This window comes from Chiloscyllium plagiosum, unplaced genomic scaffold (genome assembly GCF_037043375.1).
Source record: "Chiloscyllium plagiosum isolate Xiang-an unplaced genomic scaffold, Cpla_swu_hap1 HiC_scaffold_12, whole genome shotgun sequence".
In the NCBI taxonomy this organism is placed as follows: Eukaryota; Metazoa; Chordata; class Chondrichthyes; order Orectolobiformes; family Hemiscylliidae; genus Chiloscyllium; species Chiloscyllium plagiosum.
In genome coordinates this window covers 2,776,878-2,801,008 of record NW_028270150.1, presented here as the reverse complement: position 1 = coordinate 2,801,008, position 24,131 = coordinate 2,776,878, and the positions used below count along the sequence as shown (strand labels likewise).

Here is a 24,131-nt window from a genome sequence, read left to right as displayed (position 1 = left end):
GCTCTTTCTCTGCCTTTAGATCACCCATTCCCTTTCTCCCTCAGCAATCCTAATCTGCAGTGTGACCAATTCACTAAATGTGCTATCCATGACATCCTCAGCATAGCGGATGCTCCACAGTGAGTCCATCCGCAGCTCCAGAGCCATCATGCGGTTTAACAGGAGCTGCAGCTGGATACATTCCCTGTACGTGAAGGAGTCAGAGACATCAGTGTCCCTGAGCTCTCACATTGAGCAAGAGGAGCACAACGTGGACCTGAGATCTTCTGAGAAGTTTTTACCAATCACTTGGTTAAAACAAAATCGAAAACTTTACCTTATCAACACATCACAGAGTCTCTTTTTGGTTAGAGGAGGAGGACTGGTGAGAGAACCTACACGTGTAGCGTCTTGGGTTCAGCTACTGTCCAAATATATCAGTTCACTCACTTTCCCAGAGCACAATTGGACCTCTCCCAGTCAGCTCCTCGCTCGCACCGCTGCTACAACTGTAGTTCACACTTTACTAACATTGACGTATCAAGAGGATCTGATGACTGAACAGACCCTCATTATATTTCAACAGAAAGATCTTGAAACAGTGGTCTTTCCCCATTGCACCTTGACGGCAGCTTTAGTGCATCCCTCAGGGATAGTCCTGGACCTTGGAAATGCCAGCCAGTAACACTTGGTTGAGGTCAACTCTTTGCATTGGAAAATTAACAAGCTTCGGGCAGACCAAAGAACGTCTTCAATTAGTTAATGGTCCTTCAGGTGCAGTCAGTGTTTGTCTTGATGTGTGTCCCGGGGAACAGACTGGGGAGCACAGAGTCCTGCATCACAGAGCTGTTCGAGATAAGTTATGACTAAAACCACTGCATCTCACCTCCCAGACTGCTTTTGCAAAGGCATATTCCAGAAGGCAATGTATGACCATACCGCAGCCCCCTCACCAAAGCCACGACCATGCGATGGTGCAGAGAGTCCAGGTATACATGAAGGATCGAACAGGCAGTGCCCTTCTCATCACCAGACAAGTTATGCCTTGATGCTTGTTGGAAAGTTTTAGTGATGAGAATTCTGCCAAATGATTTTGACAGTCTCCTCAGGAAACAACCTGGCAGATCCACTGTCTCCTTTTCACACAGGATCACAAAGACACTAAGCACTGACCACTGCCTGATGGACTTCGGGTCAAAGGTGTTTTTCTTTGCAAAGTTCTCCAGGAAGAGCAGATGATATGGAACAGCCCAACTACTTGGAGCATTCTGCAGCCCTGACGTCAGATCCATCCTTTGCAATACCAGGAACAGAGAGAACCTCAGTACATAGTAATACTTGGTGTTTGCATTCCTAGGACCTGACTCTCACAAAGGTAGTCATCAGGATGAGGGTGGCATTGGGTACATTCTCCTCTTCTTCTTCAACCCTCACCCCACCCCCACCGCCGGTAGTTCAGTTCCCAAAGAACTTGGCCTTGCTCTTGCCTCGATTTACTTTGATTCTTGAAGCCAGTTTGAACTGGTCACACATGCTCATGAGTCTGTGCATTGACAGCAGATCGAAGCAGAATACGGCAACATTATCCATGTATAAGGAGGCTTTTACCTGCTGGCCCGCCACTGTTTGGAATAGTCACCCATCTCAGGATTGCATCCTTCCTGATGGACTCAGCAAACGGTCTATACAATACACCAACTAGGTGCGAGAGAGGGCAGCCGGCTTGATTCCAAATCTGATCGGGAAGCTTTGTAATTCCTACCCATTGATTGAAACTGCGCAAACAATGTTGGCGTACAACAGTTGGATCCAATTGCACATTCCTTTGCCAAAGCCAGTTTTGGAGAATATGTCCCTCAGGTAGGTGTGCGGAATCTCGTCAAAGGCCTTCTGCAATTATATCCCTGAGGAGTGTGAGCCTCTCAGAGATCTTGCTGCCCCAGTACAGCACAGGCTTGGTTGGGATGAACCACTAATGGAAACCTAGAGTTGGTAAAATGTGGAGCTGGAAAAAGCACAGCAAATCAAGTAGCATCAGAGGAGCAGGAGAGTCGATGTTTCAGTTCAGCACCCATCATTAGGGCTTGTGCTTATTAGAAACATGCTCATGTTTCTTCTGTCCCAACCTGAAACGTCAACTGTCCTTACTTCTCTGATGCTGCCTGACCTGCTGTGCTTTTTCCAGCTGCATACTTTATCGACTCTGACTTTCTAGCATCTGCAGGCCTTACCATCTCTCAGCAGGAAACACATCCTTGAGTGGATAGACCTTCTGGCTGTGGCCGGTGATATGATCGCGAGGGCTGTTCATCTAGAAACCCAGTAATGTTCTGGGCCTGGGTTCAAATCCCACTATGGCAGATGATAGAATTTGAATTCTGTACAAATCTGGATTAGAGTCTAATGATCACCACAAATCTATTGTTGATTGTTGAAAAAAATCCATCTAATTCACTAACCTGGCCTGCTCTGGCCTATATATGACTCCAGACCCACAACAATGTGGTTGACTCTTAACTGCCCTTTGGGCAATTAGGGATGGGTAATATTTTTAGAAATATCTGATACTGCTCCTGGCATGTGAGTGGGGTAAATACTGGGCCATGAGGTTGTAGATTGTGTTGGAGTACAGTCCTGCTACTGCTGGCCCACAGCACTTCATGATTGAACTTTTTTGGGTTGCTCGGCCTATTTGAATCTGTATCATTTTTCACAGTGGTAGTGATGGTGCCTCACAGAGTATCCTCAATTTGAATATGTGGCTTCATTTCCACAAGAAGTGTGCAGTGGGTTCTCCTCCTGATACGATCAGAGACCGAAGCATTCAACAATTACATTCATGAGATGAGGTTAATTATGCTGTTCCCTTTTGTTGGACCCAGTCTGGCAGTTATGTCTTTTAGGACTCTGCCAGTTCAGGCAGTAGTGTCTTCATTTAGTTTCGGTGATGTATTTGGTGAAGTTTAGAAGGAGGAGGGGAGGATCTTATTGAAACTTACAGAATATCAACAGGCCTGGTTAGAGTGGATGTGGAGAAGATGTTTCCACCACTAGGAGAGACAAGGACTTGAGAGCACAGCCTCAGCGAAGGGATGACCCTTTAGAACTGAGATGAGGAGGAATTTCTTCAACAGAAGGTAATGAATCTGTGGGACATATTGCTGTAGAGGGCTGTGGATGCCAAGTCACTGAGTGTATTTAAAATTAAGACAGATAGGTTCATGGTTGGTAAGGGGAACAAACAAGAGAACGAGGCGAGAAACATCAGCCATGATCGAACGGCAGAGCAGACTCGATGGGCTGAATGGCCTAATTCTGTTTATATATCTGTGGTCTTATTCTCTTCTAGCGGTGCTACTGAGCCACTCTTGTTATTGAATATGGAAGACCCTAGTCCCCAGAATATTAGCCAGGGCATCTGTTTATTAGACTAGTGACATTATCATTAAGAAGGTATATGACCTTCATCGGCCGGGGGGATGGAGTACAAGAGTTGGCAAGCCATGTTGCAGCTGTGCAGCTGTATAAAATCCTTGTTAGGCCACTTTGAGAGTATTGTATGCAGTTTTGGTCCACCACACTACCAGCAGGAAGTGGAAGCTTTGGAGAGAGTGCAGGGAGGTTCACCAGGATATTGCCTGGTCTTGAGGGCAATGGCTGAAGAAAGGTTTAAAAGACTAGGCTTGTTTTCACTGGAAAGATGATGGCTGAGAGGAGACCTGATAGAGATCTACAAAATTATTGGAGGAATAGGTAGAATGGATAGTCAGAGGTTTTTTCCCAGGGTTGAAGTTTCAGTTACAAGGGGACACAGGTTCAAGGTGAGAGCTGGGGGGGGATGTTTAAGGGAGTTGTACAAGGGAAGCTTTTCATGCAGGGAGTGGTAGGAGCCTGGAAAGCACTGCCAGAAAAGGTGGTAGAAGCAGGCACGTTGACTACATTTAAGAGGCATCAGAATGATTACATGAATAGGGAGGGAATAGGGGGAAACGAACCAGATAAGGGCAGAAGGCTTGGTTTTAAGTTTAGTCAGGGCATGATGATTGGCACAGGCTTGGAGGGCCAAAGGGCCTGTTCCTGTCCTGTACTTCTCTTTTATTCTTTATTACACTGACTCCTCACTGACATAAATAATGACTGGAATAGATAAGAATGATTGTACATTTAATTTACATTTTTAATTAGTGCACAATTTCTTCAATAATCAGAACTTTTGAGTCAGTTTCAGGGTGAATTATATATTCTGATGACTTTGCATGAAGACATTCATTCTCACCTCCTCTTTACATTTCTAATCTGCATTAAAGTTCATTACCCTTTTTAGAAGATCTTCAAAAGTGGAAACAACCTTTCTCTATTTACTCTTAATCACAGATCTAATAGAATCCTCTTCAGTGACTAGAATCATAAAATCCCTACAGTGTGGAAACAGGCCTTTGGCCCACCAAGTCTACACTGACACGCCGAAGAGTAATCTACCCAGACGCATTCTTCTACTGTGTTATCGTATATTTACCCCTGACTAATGCACACATCCCTGAACAATATGGGCATTTTAGCATGGCCAATTCACCTCACCTGTACATCGTTGGATTGTGGAAGGAAACCGGAGCACCAGGAGGAAACTCAAACAGACATGGGGAGAATGCGCAAACTCCACACAGACAGTTGCCCAAGGCTGAAGTCGAACCCGGGTCCCTGGTGCTATGAGGCAGCAGTGCTAACCACTGAGCCACCATGACTACTGATACCCTTTTTCAAAACAAATATCTGTCCATTCTCTTTCAATTTGGGAGTTTTGGTTTTAAAACATTCCACCTGAGAGATGTAATAAGGAGTTAATGACAGTAATTGCTTCATAGAAGTAGGTTGTCTGCAATCTAAATATGAAGGCAGTTTCTTGGAAGATTTTGTAAATATTGCAGCTGATATTTAATTTTGTCCCAATTAGAAAGTATTCACAGACTTTTACATAAATTATGACTGGCTCCGATTTATTGTGCTTCCTGCTATTTATTTCATCTTTCCTTTTCACACTGTACAGATGGTGAAAGCAATCCAAGTGTTACGTATTCATCTGTTGGAGTTGGAAAAAGTTAATGATCTCTGCAAAGATTTTTGTAACCGTTACATTGCTTGTCTGAAAACCAAAATGAACAGCGAAAACCTATTAAGCAGTGATCCAGGAGGTCCTTATGCATCTGTTCAAACACAGGTAATGAATGGTGTCTCCTCTATAAACTGTCTCTCTCCCCATGTACAATCCACCATTGGGAACTTATCTTAAGATCTTACATTTTGCCAATGTTTCATTTATCATTGATTAAGGAAATGATTATCCAGAAAATTGCTGTTACTACTGCAGGATCTTTAACTGAAGCAGACAATATTAAACTTTGGGGACTAGGCATACAAACAATGAATCAGGAGCAGGAGTAGGTCACTCAGGCCTTTGCATGTATCTTGCCATTCAATAAGATCACAGCTGATCTGATTACTCCAACTTCCTGCAGATCCCTGAAGACCTTTCATCTCTTGCTTGTCAGAAATCTATCCATCTCTGCCATAAAAATATTTAAAGACACTGCTTCCAGCATTTTTTGTGGAAGAGCATTTCAAAGATTCACTACCCTCCATGAGAAAAATGTTCTCATTTCTATCTTATATGAGTGACGTCTTACCTTTAGACAGTGACCACAGATGGAAATATCATCTCCACATCTAGCCTGTCAAGACCTCTCAAGATGTAGAATATTTTAATCAAGCAGGCTCTTTCCTCAACTGTAACAGATATAACCCTGGTCTGTTGAATCTTTCATCAGAAGACAATCCACCCATTCTAGGTATTAATCTGGTAAACCTCCTTTGAACTGCTTTCAGCACATTTACATAATTCTTTAAATAAAGAGGCTAATGCTGAAGACAGTATTCTAGCTGTGGTCTCACCAGTGCCCTGAATAATTGAAATATAACATCCCTACTTTTGTATTTATTTCCCTTGCATTAAATGTTAGCATTGTATTAGCGTTCTGCTTATTTGTTGCACCTTTTTCCTGGCCTTTTACAATTCATGCCATAGGCCACCAGGATCACACTGCATCTCAGAGCTCTGCAATTCTCACCATTTTTATAATATGTGAAGAAGGTTACCTCAGAGTACAATGATATCTTGATCAGATGGGCCAGTGGGCTGAGGAGTGGCAGATGGAGTTTAATTTAGATAAATGTGAGGTGCTGCATTTTGGAAAGGCAAATCAGGGCATTACTTGTACATTTAATGGTACGGTCCTGGGGAGTACTGCTGAACAAAGAGACCTTGGAGTGCAGGTTCATTGTTCATTGAAAGTGGAGTTGCAGGTAGAAAGGATCGTGAAGAAGGTGTTTGGTATGCTTTCCCTTATTGGTCAGAGCTTTGGCTATAGGAGTTGTGGCTGTATACAAGACATTGGGTTCAGCAATTTTTGGGATATTGCATGCAATTCTGGTCTCCCTCCTACAGGAAGAATGTTGTGAAACTTGAAAGTGTTCAGAAAAGGTTTACAAGGATGTTGCCAGGGTTGGAGCTATAGGAAAAGGCTGAATAGGCTGGGGCTATGTCCCCTGGAGCGTTGGAGGGTGAAGGGTGACCTTGTACAGGTTTACAAAATAATGAGGGGCATATATAGGGTTAATAGGCAAGGTCTTTTCCCCAGAATGGGGGAGTCGAAAACTGGAGGGCACAGGTTTAAGGTTAGAGGGGACAGATATAAAAGGAACCTAAGAGGCAACGTTTTCACGCAGAGGGTGTTGCATGCATGGAATGAGCTGACAGAGGTAGTGGTGAGGCTAGTACGATTACAACATGTAAAAGGTGTCTGGATGGCTACAGGAATAGGTAGAGTTTAGAGGGAAATGTGCCAAATGCTGGCAATTGGGACTAGATTTATTTAAGATATCTGGTTGGTATGGACGAGTTGGACCGAAGGGTCTGTTTCCATACTGTATGTCTCTATGACTAATATGCTGTTTGTACTTTTCCTGCCAAAATAGACAATCTCAATCTTGTACTCTGTTTACTAGATCTTTACCCACTCACTTAGCCTATCTATATCCTTTCAGGAAACTATAGACCAGTGAGTCTCTCATCAGTGATTGGGAAGCTTTTGGGGAGAATTCTTAGGGATAGGATTTACGTGCATTTGGAAAAACCTGACCTAGTTTAGGGATAATCAGTATGGCTTTGTGCAGGGCAGGTTATGTCTTACTAACTTGATTGACTTGTTTGAGGAGGTGACTAGGATGATTGTTTAGGATAGAGCAGTTCACGTTGTTTTCATTGATTTTAGTAAGGCTTTTGACAAGGTTCCTTATGGTAGGCTCATCCAGAAGATTAAGATGTATGGTAAAGTGTGAGATGCTGCAGTTTGGGAGATCAAATGTTAAGGAAAAGTACACAGTTAATGGCAGGACCATGAACAGCATTGATGTACAGAGGGATTTTGGAGTTCAAGTTCATAGCCAGAAGCAAGTGGCCATGCAAGTCAATAGGGTGGTGAAGATGGTGGGGGGTCAACTTTACAGTGATGCTGGAAAAGCACAGCAGGTCAGGCACCATCCGAGGAGCAGGAAAATTGATGTTATGGGCAGCATCCATTCCTGATGAAGGACTTTTGCCGGAAATGTCGATTTTTCAGCTCCTCGGATGCTGCCTGACCTGCTGTGCTTTTCCAGCACCACTCTAATCTTGACTCTAATCTCCAGCATCTGCAGTGCCTACTTCTGCCTGGTGAAGAGGGTGTATGACATGCTTGCTTTTATTGTTTGGGGAATTGAGTACAAGAGTCAAGATGTCATATTGCAGCTTTATAAGATTTTGATTAGGCCACACTTAGAGTATTGAGTTCAATTCTGAGTGGCCCTATCACAGGAAAGATGTGGAGGCTTTGGAGAGGTTCACCAGGATGCTGCCTGGATTCGAGGATACAAGCCATAAGGAGAGGCTAGAAAAACTAGGGTTGCTTTCTCTGGAGCGGCGGAGGCTGAGGGGAGATTTGAAAGAAGTTTATAAAATTATAAGATAAGGTTGATGGTCAGAATCTTTTTCCAAAGCTGAAATGTCTAAAATTAGGACATGAATTTAAGGTAAGAGGGGGAAAGTTCGAAGGTGATGCAAATAGCAAGTTTTTTGCAAAGAATGTGGTAGGAGTCTGGAATGCGCTGCCAGGAGTGGTGGTGGAAACAGATACATTAGGGGCGTTTAAGGGACTTTTGGATAAGCATATGAATATGCAGGGATATGAAGAGTTGAAAAGTGTGATGCTGGAAAAGCACAGCAGGTCAGGCAGCATCCGAGGAGCAGGAGACTCGATGTTTCGAGCATAAGCCCTTTATCAGAAATGTTTGGGGTGGGGGTCCGTCCCCACTGACATCATTTAACACAGCCCCGCCAACCATGTCACCATCCTTATTTATCTCTCAGCCCCCTGTTCTGTTCTGTATCTCCTTGATAATTTATGTTCCTACCTATCTTTGTATCATCAGCAAATCTGCCGGCTATGCCTTCAGTTCCATCATCCAAGTTATTTACATAAGGTGTAAATATTTGTAAATATTTCCACATCACCCAGTACATTTGCTAACCAGTGAACCATCCATTTATGCTTACCCTGTGCCAGCTAACAGGAAGCAATCTTCTGTCCATGCCAACATGCTGCCCTTTACACCATGAGCTTGTAGTTCTGCAGTAACTTTTGATGTAGCAGCTTATGAAATGTCTTCTGAAAATCAAAGTCCAGTATGGTTTCCCCTTATCCACAGCATACATTCCTTCCTCAAAGAATTCCCATAACTTGGTTGAACCCATGATTCCCCTTTCACAGAACCATCTTGACTCTGCCAAATTACCTTGAATTGTTCTAAGTGCCCTGCCACAATGTTTTTAATAACTTGTTCATACCACCTCCCTAGTATTTGTAATTTTCTTGAGTACCCTCTTCCACTTCCACTTCCTAATTTGTAGGTATTTCTGGGATTTTACTTGTTTCCATTATAGTAGGGGCTCATGCACATACTTGTTCAATTCATGTACCATCTGCTTATTTGCTGTTGGTAATTCTCCACACTCAATTTCTACAGGATTAATGCTCACTTTCTTCTTTTTTAAATACTCTGAGAAACTCTCACTATCCGTTTTTATATTTCTAGCTAGATTCTCTGTTTGATGCAGCATTTGCTGTTCTAAGAAACTATCTTGAGAGCGTTCTCTGAACTCCTCATCAAATGCAACCTTTGCCCATTTGATTTTTCTAGTCTAAAACGCCCCCATGATTCTCACCATAACTTTCTGACAAGCTCTCATATTTCTTCCTTTATACTTCATCTGATCATGTGGCTATTGTTAGGACATCTGTAAAGCTCTCCCACAAATGACTTCTTTGCCTTTATTACTTCTCATCTCTCCTTAAAGTACCGCATCATAGTTTCTTGAACTTGCGCTGACTCTCTCAACTGGGCTAATAATATCCTTTATTAACAGAGCTGCCCATCCACCTTTTCCTGGTTTCCTATACTTCCTAACTTCATGTGTCCTCAATATATAGATCCCAATCTATGGCATTCTGCAGACATGTATGTCTCTGCAGTGGCTATTAGATCATGCTGATTTATTTCTTTTTGCGCCAATAGTTTGACTGGTTTGTTTTGAATATTATGTGCACGCCTTTACTTTAGATCTTGTATTAGGTTGTAACCTCAAGCCTTATCTATTGATTTTCTTTTTGGAAGGAACAGAGAGTACACATCTGTTGTGGTTTATTTATCATTTTCCATATTAATACCTTTCTCTCTTGCATCATCTCTACTCTTTGATCTTCCACATCTCCCAGATTTAATCCCTTAATTTTTCTATTTAGTTTAAAGCCGTGTCTGCATCCCTAGTTATGTGGCTCTTCAGAAGACTGGCCACCAGCAAGGTTCAGGTGTAGACCACCCCAGTGTTACAGTCTTTCTCCAATGCTGGAACTCTCTTCCACTGCACTAATCTTTGAGCCACCCATTTCTTTCTTTAAACTGGCACTCTTATAGCTATCAAATATGATAAGGTTTCAAACATGGTTTGCCTTTAAGTAAGGTATTTCAGTTATGTAAAGAGATGAAAAAGACAAGGCTTGTTTTCTTTGCGGCAGAGATGATTAAGCGATGATATGGTTGAACTATTCAGAATAATAATGACTTGGTTTGACAGAGTGCAAAAGGATTGCTGTGTTTTCATTGACCGGGTTCATAACCAGAGAACATTGATTTAACCTAATTGTCATAAAAAAAGAGAAGGAAGACAAACATTTTCTTTACACTCACTATCATGATTAAAAAAAACATGATGGAGATATTGTTGTGGTTCTGTTCGCCGAGCTGGAAGTTTTTGTTGCAAACGTTTCGTCCCCTGGCTAGGCGACATCATCAGTGCTTGGGAGCCTCCTGCGAAGCGCTTCTTTGATGTTTCCTCCGGTGTTTATAGTGGTCTGTCCCTGCCGCTTCCGGTTGTCAGTTTCAGCTGTCCACTGTAGTGGTTGGTATATTGGGTCCAGGTCGATGTGTTTGTTGATGGAGTTTGTGGATGAATGCCATACCTCTAGGAATTCCCTGGCTGTTCTCTGTCTGGCTTGCCCTATGATAGTAGTGTTGTCCCAGTCGAATTCATGTTGCTTGTTGTATTGGCGAATACCTATACAAGGTATTCGCCAAAAACGGATACCCGCGCAACTTCATCAACAGATGCCTAAGAGAAAGACCACGGAACGAGGACATACCACAACCAAAAGGACGAGCCACACTACCATACATCAGGAGCATCTCAGAACTGATAGGCAGACTACTGCGACCCCTAGGACTCATAACGGCACACAAACCAACAGCCAGACTCAGACAACAACTCACCAGAACGAAGGACCCGATACCCAACATGAGCAAAACTAATGTAGTGTACAAAATACCATGCAAGGACTGCACAAAACACTATATAGGACAAACAGGAAGACAGCTAACAATCCGCATACATGAACATCAACTAGCCACGAAACGACACGACCAGCTATCCTTAGTAGCCACACACGCAGACAACAAGCAACATGAATTCGACTGGGACAACACTACTATCATAGGGTAAGCCAGACAGAGAACAGCCAGGGAATTCCTAGAGGCATGGCATTCATCCACAAACTCCATCAACAAACACATCGACCTGGACCCAATATACCAACCACTACAGCGGACAGCTGAAACTGACAACCGGAAGCGGCAGGGACAGACCACTATAAACACCGGAGGAAACATCAAAGAAGCGCTTCGCAGGAGGTTCCCAAGCACTGATGATGTCGCCTAGCCAGGGGACGAAACGTTTGCAACAAAAACTTCCAGCTCGGTGAACAGAACCACAACAACGAGCACCCGAGCTACAAATCTTCTCACAAACTTTGATGGAGATATCTTCAATAGTAACTTTTTATAGGGAATTAGATAAATATTTAAAAGGGACAATGTACAGAGCTCTGGTGAGGGAGCAGGAGTGGGACTAATTATATGCAAAGACCTTAACTGCGCCTTGTATGATAAGCCCTTCATCCCTGGGACCATACTCCTCTGGACTCATCCAATGCTTATACATCCTTCCTTGGATATGGGACCAAACCTTCTCTCGATATTCCAAATGCAGACCGACAGGAGTGCTAAACAGAACAAAAAATAAAAGAGAAGTACAGTGTAGGAACAGGCCCTTCAGCCCTCTGAGCCTGTGCCAATCATCATGCCCTGACTAAACCAAAAACAAACTTTTTGCCCTTGTTCAGTCCATATCCCTCTATTCCCTCCCTATTCATGTAACCATCCAGATGCCTCGTAAATGTCGTCAATGTGTCTGCTTCCACCACCTCTTCTGGCAGTGTGTTCCAGCCTCTGTCAGTCCTGTAAGGAACCCATGGGATCTAAGTCAAGTAGGCAGCTGGATCCGAAATTAGCTGCAAATAAGAGGCAAAAAGTGATGGTGGGGGGTTGTTTTTGTGATTGGATGCTTGTGACCAGCGGTGAACCACAGGAATCAGTGCTGGGCCCATGCTGATTGTTACGTAAGTGAATGATTTGGATATGAATGTAGCAGGTGTAATTAGTATGTTTGCAGATGAGATGAAAATTGTTGTTGATAACAAGAGGATGATTTCAGGCTATAGGCTGATATTAATCAGCTGGTAAATCCAGCAGAGGAATGGCAGATGGAATTTAGTTCCATCTGATAAGGGCGAACATAGAACTTTACAGCGCAATCCAGGCCTTTCAGCCCTCAGTGTTGCACCGACCTGTGGAACCAGTCTGAACCCTATCTAATCCTACACTATTCTATTTTCATCCATATGTTTATCTAATAACCATTTAAATTACCTGAAAGTTGGCGAGTCTACTACTGCTGCAGACAGGGTGTTCCACTCCCCTACTACTCTCTGAGTAAAGAAACTACCTCTGACATCTGTCCCATATCTATCACCCCTCAATTTAAAGCTATGTCCCCTCATGTTAGCCATCACCAGCCAAGGAAAACGACTCTCCCTGTCCACCCTATCTAACCCTCTGATTATTTTATATGTCTAAATTAAGTCACCTCTCAACTTTCTTCTCTCTAATGAAAACCGCATCAATTCCCTCAGTCTTTCCTCATAACACCTTCCCTCCATACCAGGCAACATCCTAGTAAATCACCTCTGAACCCTTTCTGAAGCTTCCACTTCCTAATGCGGTGACCAAAACTGTATGCAATACCCAAATGCAGCCACACCAGTATTTTGTACAGCTGCAATATGACATAGAACATAACAGCACAGTACAGGCCCTTCGGCCCTCAGTGTTGTGCCAACCTGTCATACCAATTTGAAGTCCATCTAACCTACACTATTTCATGTACGTCCATATGCTTGTCTAATGATGACTTAAATGTACTTAAAGTTGGCAAATCTACTACCGTTGCAGGCAAAGCATTCCATACCCTTACTACTCTCTGAGTAAAGAAACTACCTCTGACATCCGTCCTATATCTATCACCCTTCAATTTAAAGCTATGCCCCCTCGTGCTCGCCGTCACCATACTTGGAAAAAGGCTCTCCCTGTCCACCCTATCTAACCCTCTGATTATCTTATATGTCTCTATTAAGTCACCTCTCAACCTTCTTCTCTCCAACAAAAATAACCTCAAGTCCCTCAGCCTTTCCTCGTAAGACCTCCCCTCCATACCAGGCAACATCCTAGTAAATCTCCTCTGCATCCTTTCCAAAGCTTCCACATCCTTCTTATAATGCGGTGACCAGAACTGTACACAATACTCCAAGTGTGGCCGCGCCAGAGTTTTGTACAGCTGCAGCATAACCTCCTGGTTCCGGAACTCAATCCCTCTATTAATAAAAGCTAAAACACTGTATGCCTTCTTAACAACCCTGTCAACCTGGGTGGCAACTTTCAAGGATCTGTGTACCTGGACACCGAGATCTCTCTGCTCATCGACACTACCAAGAATCTTACCATTAGCCCAGTACTTCGCATTCCGATTACTCCGACCAAAGTGAATCACCTCACACTTGTCGCATTAAATTCCATTTGTCACCTCTCAGTCCAGCTCTGCAGCTTATCTATGTCTCTCTAACCTACAACATCCTTCGTCACTATCCACAACTCCACCGACCTTGGTGTTGTCTGCAAATTTACTAACCCACCCTTCTACGCCCTCATCCAGGTCGTTTATAAAAATGACGAACAGCAGTGGACCCAACACCGACCCTTGCGGTACACCACTAGTAACTGCACTCCAGGATGAACGTTTCTCATCAACCCCCACCCTCTGTCTTCTTTCAGCAAGCCAATTACTGATCCAAACTGCTATATCTCCCACAATCCCATTCCTCCGCATTTTGTACAATAGCCTGCTGTGGGGAACCTTATCGAACGCCTTGCTGAAATCCATATACATCACATCAACCGGTTTACTCTCATCTACCTGTTTGGTCACCTTCTCAAAGAACTCAATAAGGTTTGTGAGGCACGACCTACCCTTCACAAAACCATGCTGACTATCCCTAATCAAATTATTCTTTTCTCGATGATTATAAATCCTATCTCTTATAACCTTTTCCAACACTTTACCAACAACTGAAGTAAGGCTCACTGGTCTATAATTACCAGAGTTGTCTCTACTCCCCTTCATGAACAGGGGAACTACATTTGCTATCCTCTGGCACTATTCCTGTAGACAATGACGATTTAAAGATCAATGCCAAAGGCTCAGCAATCTCCTCCCTGGCTTCCCAGAGGATCCTAGGATAAATCCCATCCGGCCCAGGGGACGTATCTATTTTCACACTCTGCAGGATTTCTAATACCTCTTCCTTGTGAACCTCAATCAGACCTAGTCTAGTAGCCTGTATCTCAGTATTCTCCTCAGCAACATTGTCGTTTTCTAGGGTGAATACTGTCGAAAAATATTCATTAAGTGCTTCCCCCTATCTCCTCTGACTCCACACACAATTTCCCACTACTATCCTTGATTGGCCCTAATCTTACTCTCGTCATTCTTTTATTCCTTAAATACCTATAGAAAGCCTGAGGGTTTACCCTGATCCTATCCGCCAACAACTTCTCATGTCTCCTCCTGGCTCTTCTGAGCTCTCTCTTTCGGACTTTCCTGGCTACCGTGTAACCCTCAAGCGCACTAACTGAGCCTTCGCATCTCATCCTAACATAAGCCTTCTTCTTCCTCTTGACCAGAGATTCCAGTTCCTTCGTAAATCACAGCTCCCGCGCTCTACAGCTTCCTCCTTGCCTGACAGGTACATACTTATCTGGGATACACAGGAGCTTTTCCTTGAACAAGCTCCACATTTCGAATGTGCCCATCCCCTGCAGTTTCCTTCCCCATTCTATGCTTCCTAAATCTTGCCTCATCGTAATTGCCTTTCCCCCAGCTGTAACTCTTGCCCAGTGGTATACATCTATCCCTTTCTGACACTAAAGTAAACATAACAGAATTGTGATCGCGATTACCAAAGTGCTCACCTACTTCCAAGTCTAACACCTGGCCGGGCTCATTACCCAGTACCAAATCTAATGTGGCTTCGCCCCTTGTTGGCCTGTCTACATACTGTGTCAGGAAGCCCTTCTGCACACACTGGACAAAGACTGACCCATCTATAGTACTCGTACTACAGTGTTCCCAGTCAATATTTAGAAAGTTGAAGTCCCCCATGACAACTACCCTGTCTCTCTCACTCCTATCGAGAATCAGCTTTGCTATCCTTTCCTCTACATCTCTGGAACTATTCGGAGGCCTATAGAAAAGCCCCAACAGGGTGACCTCTCCTTTCCTGCCACACCTCCCCCCATCCCCCCACCTCTTTTACCATCTTCTCTGTTATTACTGAAGCATCTAAATCCCGGAACCTGCAACAACTATTCCTATACCTGCTCTATCCATGTCTCTGAAATGACCACAACATCGAAGTCCCAGGTACCAACCCATGCTGCAAGTTCATCCACCTTATTCCGGATGCTCCTGGCGTTGAAGTAGACACACTTCAAACCAACTTCTTGCTTGCCGGTGCCATCTTGCGTCCCTGAAACTTGATTTTGGACCTCCCTACTCTCAACCTTTTCTATATCGAACTACAATTTTGGTTCCCATCCCCAAGCTGGATTAGTTTAAACCCACCCCAATAGCCTTAGCGAATCTCCTCCCCCCAGGATATTGGTATCCCTCTGGTTCAGATGAAAACCAAGCTGCTTGTAGAGGTCCCACCTACCCCAGAAAGAACCCCAATTATCCAAGAATCCAAAACCCTCCCTCCTGCACCATCCCTGTAGCCACTTGTTCAACTCCTCTCTCTCACTATTGCTTGCCTCACTAGCACATGGCACGGACAACAAACCAGAGACAACAACTCTGTTCGTCCTAGCTCTAAGCTTCCATCCTAGCTTCCATCCTAGCTCCCTGAATTTCTGCCTTAAATCCCCATCTCTCTTCCTACTTATGTCATTGGTGCCTATGTGGACCATGACTTGGGGCTGCTCCCCCTCCCCCTTAAGGATCCCAAAAACACGATCAGAGATATCACGAACCCTGGCACCTGGGAGGCAACACACCAACCGTGAGTCTCTCCCGTCCCCACAGAACCTCCTATCTGTCCCCCTAACTATGGAGTCCCCAATGACTACTGCTCTGCTCCTCTTTCCCTTTCCCTTTCCCTTCTGAGCAGGAGGGACAGACTCTGTGCCAGAGCCCTGTGCCCCACTGCTTTCCCCTGGTATGTCTCCCCCCCCCCCCCCACTACAGTATCCAAAACGGTATACTTATTGTTGAGGGGAATGGCCGCAAGGGATCCCTGCACTGCCTGCCGGTTCCCTTTTCCATTCCCTGACTGTAACCCAGCTGCCTTTTTCTTGTACCTTAGGAGTGACTACCTCCCTGTAACTCCTCTCAATAACTCCCTCTGCCTCCCGAATGATCCGAAGTTCATCCAGCTCCAACTCCCTAACGCGGTTTTCAAGGAGCTGGAGTTGGGTGCACTTCCCGCAGATGTAGTCAGCAGAAACACTAGTGGGGTGACCCTTACCTCCCACATTCTGCAGGAGGAACATTCAACTGCCCTCACCTCCATTCCCACTATTCTAAATTCCCAAAGAGACTGTTGAAAAAATAAGAAATAAAACATAAACTCGTTACCTTACCAAGCTACGTTATGGCTCTGAAATGTAATCCCTCTACCAATAAAGCTAACACACTGTATCTTCTTAACAACCCTATCAACCTGGGTGGCAACTTCCAGGGATCTATGTACATGGACAACGAGATCTCTCTGCTCGTCTACACTGCCAAGAATCTTACCATGTGCCCAGCACTCTTTATTGCTGTTGCTCCTTCCAAAGTGAGTCAAGTCACCCTTTTCCACATTAAATTCTATTTGCCACCTCTCAGCCCAGCTCTGCAGCTTATCTATGTCCCTTTGTAACCTGCAACACCCTTTGGCACCGTCCACAACTCCACTAACTGTAGTGTCATCTGCAAATTTATTAACCCATCCTTCTATGCCTTCTTCCAGGTCATTTATAAAAATGACAAACAGCAGTGAACCCAAAACAGACCCTTGCGGGACACCACGAGTAACTGAACTTCAGGATGAACATTTCCCATCAACCATCACCCTCTGTCTTCTTTCAGCTAGCCAACTTCTGATCCAAACCGCTAAATCACCCTCAATCCCATGCCTCCATATTTTGTGCAATAACCTACCATTGGGGTACCTTATCAAACACCTTACTGAAATCCATATACACCACATCAACCGCTTTATCCTCATCCACCTGTTTGGTCACCTTCTCAAAGAACTCAAGGTTTGTGAGGCACGACATACCCTTCACAAAACTGTGTTACTATCCCTAATCAACTTGTTCCTTTCTAGATGATTATAAATCCTATCTCTTATAACCTTTTCCCACTCCTGATCCACAACCAAAGTAAGGCTCACTGGTCTATAATTACCAGGGTTGTCTCTACTCCCCTTCTTGAACAAGGGGACAACATTTGCTATCCTCCAGTATTCTGGCACTATTCCTGTCGACAATGATGACATAAAGATCAAAGCCAAAGGCTCTGCAATCTCCTCCCTGGCTTCCCAGAGAATCCTAGGATAAATCCCTTCTGGGCTGAAAATGTGTTGCTGGAAAAGCGCAGCAGGTCAGGCAGCATCCAAAGAACAGGAGAATCGACGTTTCGGGAATAAGCCCTTCTTCAGGAATGAGGAAAGTGTGCCCAGCAGGCTAAGATAAAAGGTAGGGAGGAGGGACTTGGGGAGGGGTGATAGGTGGAAGGAGGTCAAGGTGAGGGTGATAGGCCGGAGTGGGGTGGGGGCGGAGAGGTCAGGAAGAAGATTGCAGGTTAGGAAGGCGGTGCTGAGTTCGAGGGATTTGACTGAGACAAGATGGGGGGAGGGGAAATCTGAGTTCATCCCTTGTGGTTGGAGGGTTCCTAGGCGGAAGATGAGGCGCTCTTCCTCCAACCGTCGTGTTGCTATGGTCAAATCCCTTCCGGCCCAAGGGACTTACCTATTTTCACACTTTCCAGAATTGCTAACACCTCCTCCTTGTGAACCTCAATCCCGGTTAGTCTCTTGCCTGTATCTCATAATTCTCCTCGACAACATTGTCTTTTTTCCCGATAAGCACCGACGAAATATATTCATTTAGCGCTTTTCTTATCTCCTCTGACTCCATGCACAACTTCCCACTACTGCCCTTGATTGGCCCTAATCCTACTCTAGTCATTCTTTTATTCCTGATATATCTATAGAAAGGTTCAAGGTTTTCCTTGATACTATCTGCCAACGACTTCTCATGTCCCCTCCTGGGTCTTCTTAGTTAGGGAATGGATTTTGGGAGGTCTAACAAGCGAATGATATACACAATGAATGAGAGATCCCCAGGGAGTATTGAGGAACAAAGGGACTTTGGTGTACAAGTTCATAGGTGCCTGAAGGTGTCAGCACAGGGAGACAGGGTGACGAAGAAAGATTACAGGATGCTTGCCTTCATGAGCTGGGCATAGAATAGAGGAGTAAGGAAGTCATGTTACACTTTCTAATACATAGGTTAGACCACAGGTGGAATAATGTATGCAGTTGTGGTCAACATACTATCAGAAGAACGTGAGCGAAAGTGAGGGCTGGAGATCAGAGTCGAAAAGTGTGGTGCTGGAAAAGCACAGCAGGTCAGGCACCACATGCTTTGACTCTGATCTCCATCATCTGCGGTCCTCATTTTCTTGTAGTTTGCTATCTATTCATTGGCCAGATATGGTGAGCCAAAGGACCGTTCTCTCTGCTGTACAACTCAATGGGGCTGCAGTGGTTTAAGAAGGCTGCTCACCACCACCTTCCCCTAAGCTATTCAAGATGGATAATAAATTTTGTCCACGCCAGTGATATGCACATCCTGTGACAAATAAAAAGTCAGAAATCTCCAAAATGTGACACAGACCAATGGATTAAAGAAGAATCAGTGAAATTAATGACCAATGTTTCTTTTTATCATTCTTTTGTGAAAATGTTCTCCACCAGCTTCCTGTACAGAACACAACCATCACCACCTTACCTGGCACCATCAGTCCTCAGGGCATTGTCGTTCCTGCCTCAGCTTTGCAGCAGGGAAATGTCACAGTGACGACAGTGAACCCCACTCAAGTTGTAACAGGTATGTGAGCCATAACACTCAGTTAATCCCGTAGGTCATTCATTCAGATCCTTTCATGGCACATCCACTTGTCAAACCAATATCCAGTGTTGGATGAGCAAGACTTCTCCTCAGCTCTGTGCTGAGGAGGCTGTGCCAGGTTACCTGTGATGCTATTGAATGCTGCAGATGTATTGATAATTGTGAGAGACGTGGATAGAGTGGATACTCTGAGTCTTTTTTCCCAGGGTGGAAATGTCAAATGCTAGGGGTCATAGGTTTAAGGTGAGAGAGTGAATGTTTAAAGGAGATGTGTGAGGAAAGTTTTGTTTAACATGGAGAATGATAGGTGTTCAGAAGGTGACGCCAGGGAATGTGGTAGAAGGAGATACGATGGCAATATTTAAGAAGCATTTAGACAGATGGATGAACAGACTGTGAATAAAGGGATATAGAGCATGTACAGGCAAATGTGATAAGTTTAGAATGGCATGAACAGACATGGTTGGTTGAAGGGCCTGCTGCTCTGCTATAATGATTTATGTTATGGGTGCCTTTCACATTATTCCTTCTCCATGTGTCACTCACTAGAATCTGACTGAGGAGAAGCTGAAAAGTGACACCACTGGAAGGGCTGTAATTTGATTGGCTAATAAGGGGTCTGCAAAATTTGAATCTGTTAATTGAATCTTGTTAATTTCTTGGTTGCAACTTATTTATTGGTAACAACTTGCATAAGCAAAGACACTGAAAAGATTTTAAAAATTTTTTAAATTCAAAACCAATTAAATAAAATAAGGGTGGAGGGTCAAGTAATGTGTTGTTTCTGCATGATTTGGGAGCTGGTGGACCCCATTGTGGTTCCCAATGACCATGTCTGTAATAAATGTTGGTTGCTATAAAGATTACAGCTCAGAGTCAATGACCTGAAGTCTGAGCTTCAAACTTTGCGACACATATTGCGATGGAACAAGATGGCAGTGCGGCAGCAGCTTACAGTGGCCTCTCCCGACCGAGGGCTACTTAATTTCAGACACAGGAGGAACAGGAAACCCAGTGTTTACAGATACTGCTACAGTCTGCAAACACTGCTACAGTCCAGGAACCAGCTGAAAATGAACCTGAATGGAGAGCTGCTGAAGGAGCTATGCTATTCCACTTGCTGCAGAGACCAGGCCTTCAGTCCTCGGCCTCACCTGATGCCAGTAGCCAGGTGTTGAGTTACCAGAAGCGGTGTAAACGTGCAGGAGTTCATGCCAAGCTAAAAACAAACCCTAGCCGGCCAGCTCTACCTTCCATTCTGCTCTCCAGTGTCTGCTTCCTGGACGATAAACTGGACTGCATCCAATTGCGGCAGGATTCTCAGCTTGCGTTCAGAGACTGTTGAGTCCTTGTTTTCATGGAAACATGGATTAGCAACAGAGTTTCAGACACCGCCATCCAGGTGGACAGGTTCACCTTGTTTGGCACTGACAGAAATGCAGCTCTTTGCGGTAAGGCTCAAGGTGGAGCCCGATGTGTCTTCATCAACACAGAATAATGCAAAGACTCTGTGTTAACCTCCAGTTACTGCTCATCACTGGTGGCGTTTATGACTGTTAGATGCAGACGTTTCTATTTGCCACGGGAATTCACCGCTTTCCTTGTAGTCGGTGTGTATACTCCTCCCAGTGCCAATGCTAAGGAGGCACTCTGTGAACTGTTTGGGGCCATTAGCACACTGCAGACTGCACACCCTGATGGACTGTTTATTGTTGCTGGAGATTTCAACTTGCACTCTCTAAATTCCATCAGCATGTAGACTTTGTGACGAGAGTGGGGAAAACACTGGATCTTGTTGACACACACATCCCCTACACATACAGGACAGAGGCCCAGCTCCACCTCGGCTCCTCAGACCACATCTGTTATTCTAATCCCAGCATACAGACCGCTCGTCAGGTGTGTCAGACCAGTTCGGAAGCAGGTGAAAACCTGGCTGGCAGGAGCCATTTCTGCTCTTTAAGCGCACTGACTGCCACAGGTTCAGGGAGCCGGCAACCGATGGTGATTCCATCAACTTCGACGAGTACACGGCGTTGGTGATTTGCTATGTTAGCAAGTGTGTTGCTGACATCACTGTGCCCAAGACCATCACTTCTCACCCCAACCAGAAGCCGTGGATGACCACAAAGGTGTGTGCGCTGCTGAGGACCAGTGATTCCACCTTCAGAGCAGATGACAAGGCAGCCCTAACAACAGCGAGTGCCAACCTGATCCAGGCCATCAAAGAGGCAAAGTGTGCACATGCACAGAGAATGCACAGCTACTTTCAGGACAGCAGCGATACACCGAGCATGTGGAAGGCCATCACCAACTACAGAACAGCATTGCTTGCTTGGGCTGGTGATGCCTCGACCCCGGACGAGTTTAACAACCTCTATGCACGGTATGAGGCACGAAATGACATGGCGGTGAGGAAGTCCAACACCCCCAATGATTTGGAGATGCCGGTGTTGGACTGGGGAGTACAAAATTAAAAATCACACCACACCAGGCTATAGTCCAACAGGTTTATTTGGAAGCACTAGCTTTCAGAGCGCTGTTCCTTCATCAGGTGGTTGTGGAGTATAAGATCGTAGGACACAAAATTTATAGCAAAAGTTAACATTGTGATGTAACTGAAATTATATATTGAGAAAGAACGTGGATTGTTTGTTTAGTCTCTCATCTTTTAGAATGTTAAGTCTCTCGTCCCTCTCCCAATGACCAGGTGCTGTGCCTTACCACAGCTGACGTGAGGAAAACCCTATGCAGAGTCAACCCAAGTAAGGCTGCTGGACCAGATAACATCCTTGGCAGAGTGCTCAGAGGATGCTCTGATGTACTGGTGGATGTTCGCATCTCCCTAAGCTGTGCTATAGTTCCAACGTGCTTCAAGGCAGCTATCATCATCAACGTGCCTAAGAGGTCTTCAGTGTTCTGCCTCAACAACCACCACCCACTGCACTAACACCCATCATCATGGAGTGCTTCAAGAGGCTTGTGATGAGGCAAGTTAAGGCCCTGCTTCCATACCCCCCACTGGACACCCCGCAGTTCGCATATCATCCTCACCGCTCAACAGGTGATGCCATTTCCACCGCCCTCCATCTGGCCCTCATCCACCTGGACAAGAGGGACATCCTATATCAGATTACTGTTCATAGACTTCAGCTCTGCATTCAACACTACCATTCCTCAGCACCTGATTGGAAAGCTGAGTCTGCTGGGCCTGAATACCTCCCTCTGTAACTGGATCCTGGACTTTCTGACTGGGAGACCACAATTAGTCTGGATTGGGAACTGACTCCAACACCATCATACTGAGCATGGGCCCACCCCCCCCCCAGGTCTGTGTGCTCAGTCCACTGCTGTTCACTATACTGACACACAACTGTGCAACAATGCACAGGTTGAACCACATGATAAAGTTCGCTGATAATACGACTGTGGTGGGTCTCATCAGCAGGAAAGATGAGTCAGCATTCAGAGAAGAAGTGCAGCGGCTAATGGACTGGCGCAGAGCCAACAACCTGTCACTGAACGTGGAAAAAATGAAAGAGATGCTTCTTGACTTCAGGAGGGCACAGAACAATCACTCTCCGCTGAACATCGATGGTTCCCCCGTGGAGATCATGTAGCGAACCAGATTTCTTGGCATTCACCTGGCGGAGAATCTGACTTGGTCCCTCAACGCCGGCTCCATAGCCAAGAAAACCCAGCAGTGTCTGTACTTTCTGTGCAGACTGAGGAAAGCCCACCTCCCACCGCACCCCACCCCCCTCCCGCACCCCCCTCACCCCATTCTACAGAGAGTTCATTGAGAGTACCCTGAGCTGCTGCATCACTGCCTGGTTCGGGAATTGCACCATCTCTGATTGTAAGACCCTACAATGGATAGTGCGGACAGCTGAGAGGATCATTGGGATCTCTCTCTCCTCTCCATTACAGACACTTACACCACACGCTGCATCCGAAAGGCTAAAAGCATTGTGGAAGGCCCTACACACCCCTCACTCAAACTCTTCTCCCTCCTGCCATCTGGCAGAAGATACTGGAGCATTCGGTCTCTCACAGCCAGACTGTGTAACAGTGTCTTCCCCCTAAGCCATCAGGCTCCTTAACACCACGGTCACATTTTATTCTGCCTGTAATTCTTTGCACGACTTTTCAAATTGTTGCTAAAGAAATGGTTTATGCATGATCATTCATTATTACATTGTAATTTGTCCACTACTGTGCCTATTGTCTTGTCTTGTTAGGAATTACTGTGCTGTCTTGTGTGTTTTGCACTTTATGCTGCCCCGTGTATGACTGTACTGTCATGTAATTTGTATTGTCCATGTAGCACTTTGGTCCTGGAGGAATGATGTGTTGTTTTTACTGTATAAGTTGTATTTGATAGAAATGACAAATAAAGCTATTCTTGACCTTAACGGGCGGCACGGTGGCGCAGTGGTTAGCAGTGCTTCTCACAGTGCCAGGGATCAGGGTTCGATTCCAGCCTCGGCTGACTGTCTGTGTGGAGGTTGCACATTCTCCCTGTGTCTGTGTGGGTTTCCTTTGGTTGCTCCAGTTGCCTCCCACAGTCCAAAGATGTGCAGGTTCGGTGAATTGGCCATGAGACAGGTTTTACTGTAATGAGTGGTATGTCACGTTCCAAGTGATCGATTGTGACAGGGGACTCTCTAGTAAAGGATACAGATGGACATTTCTACAGCTGACAGTGAGGCATCAGAATGGTGTGTTGTGTCCCTGCTGCCAAAGTCAAGGATGTCTCAGAGAGGGTGCTGTCTATTCTCAAAGGGGGGAGTAACCAGTAGGAGCAGATAGCTGCACATTGGGACCAATGACATAGGAAGAGAAAGGGATGAGTTTCTAAAGAGAGAAGAAAGGAAATTAGG

At 44.9% G+C, this 24,131-nt stretch overlaps 1 protein-coding gene across 4 annotated transcripts in view; it reads left to right on the top strand.

The window, feature by feature from the left end:
* LOC122555444 (homeobox protein PKNOX1) overlaps positions 1-24,131 on the top strand; it is a 114,887-nt gene that overhangs the window by 53,584 nt on the left and 37,172 nt on the right. For all 4 annotated transcript variants that reach the window (XM_043701451.2, XM_043701450.2, XM_043701452.2 and 1 more), the window contains 2 exons: positions 5,024-5,194; positions 19,095-19,227. In XM_043701451.2, coding sequence (XP_043557386.1) covers positions 5,024-5,194; positions 19,095-19,227 — 304 coding nt within the window. The remainder of the gene's footprint in view (positions 1-5,023; positions 5,195-19,094; positions 19,228-24,131) is intronic.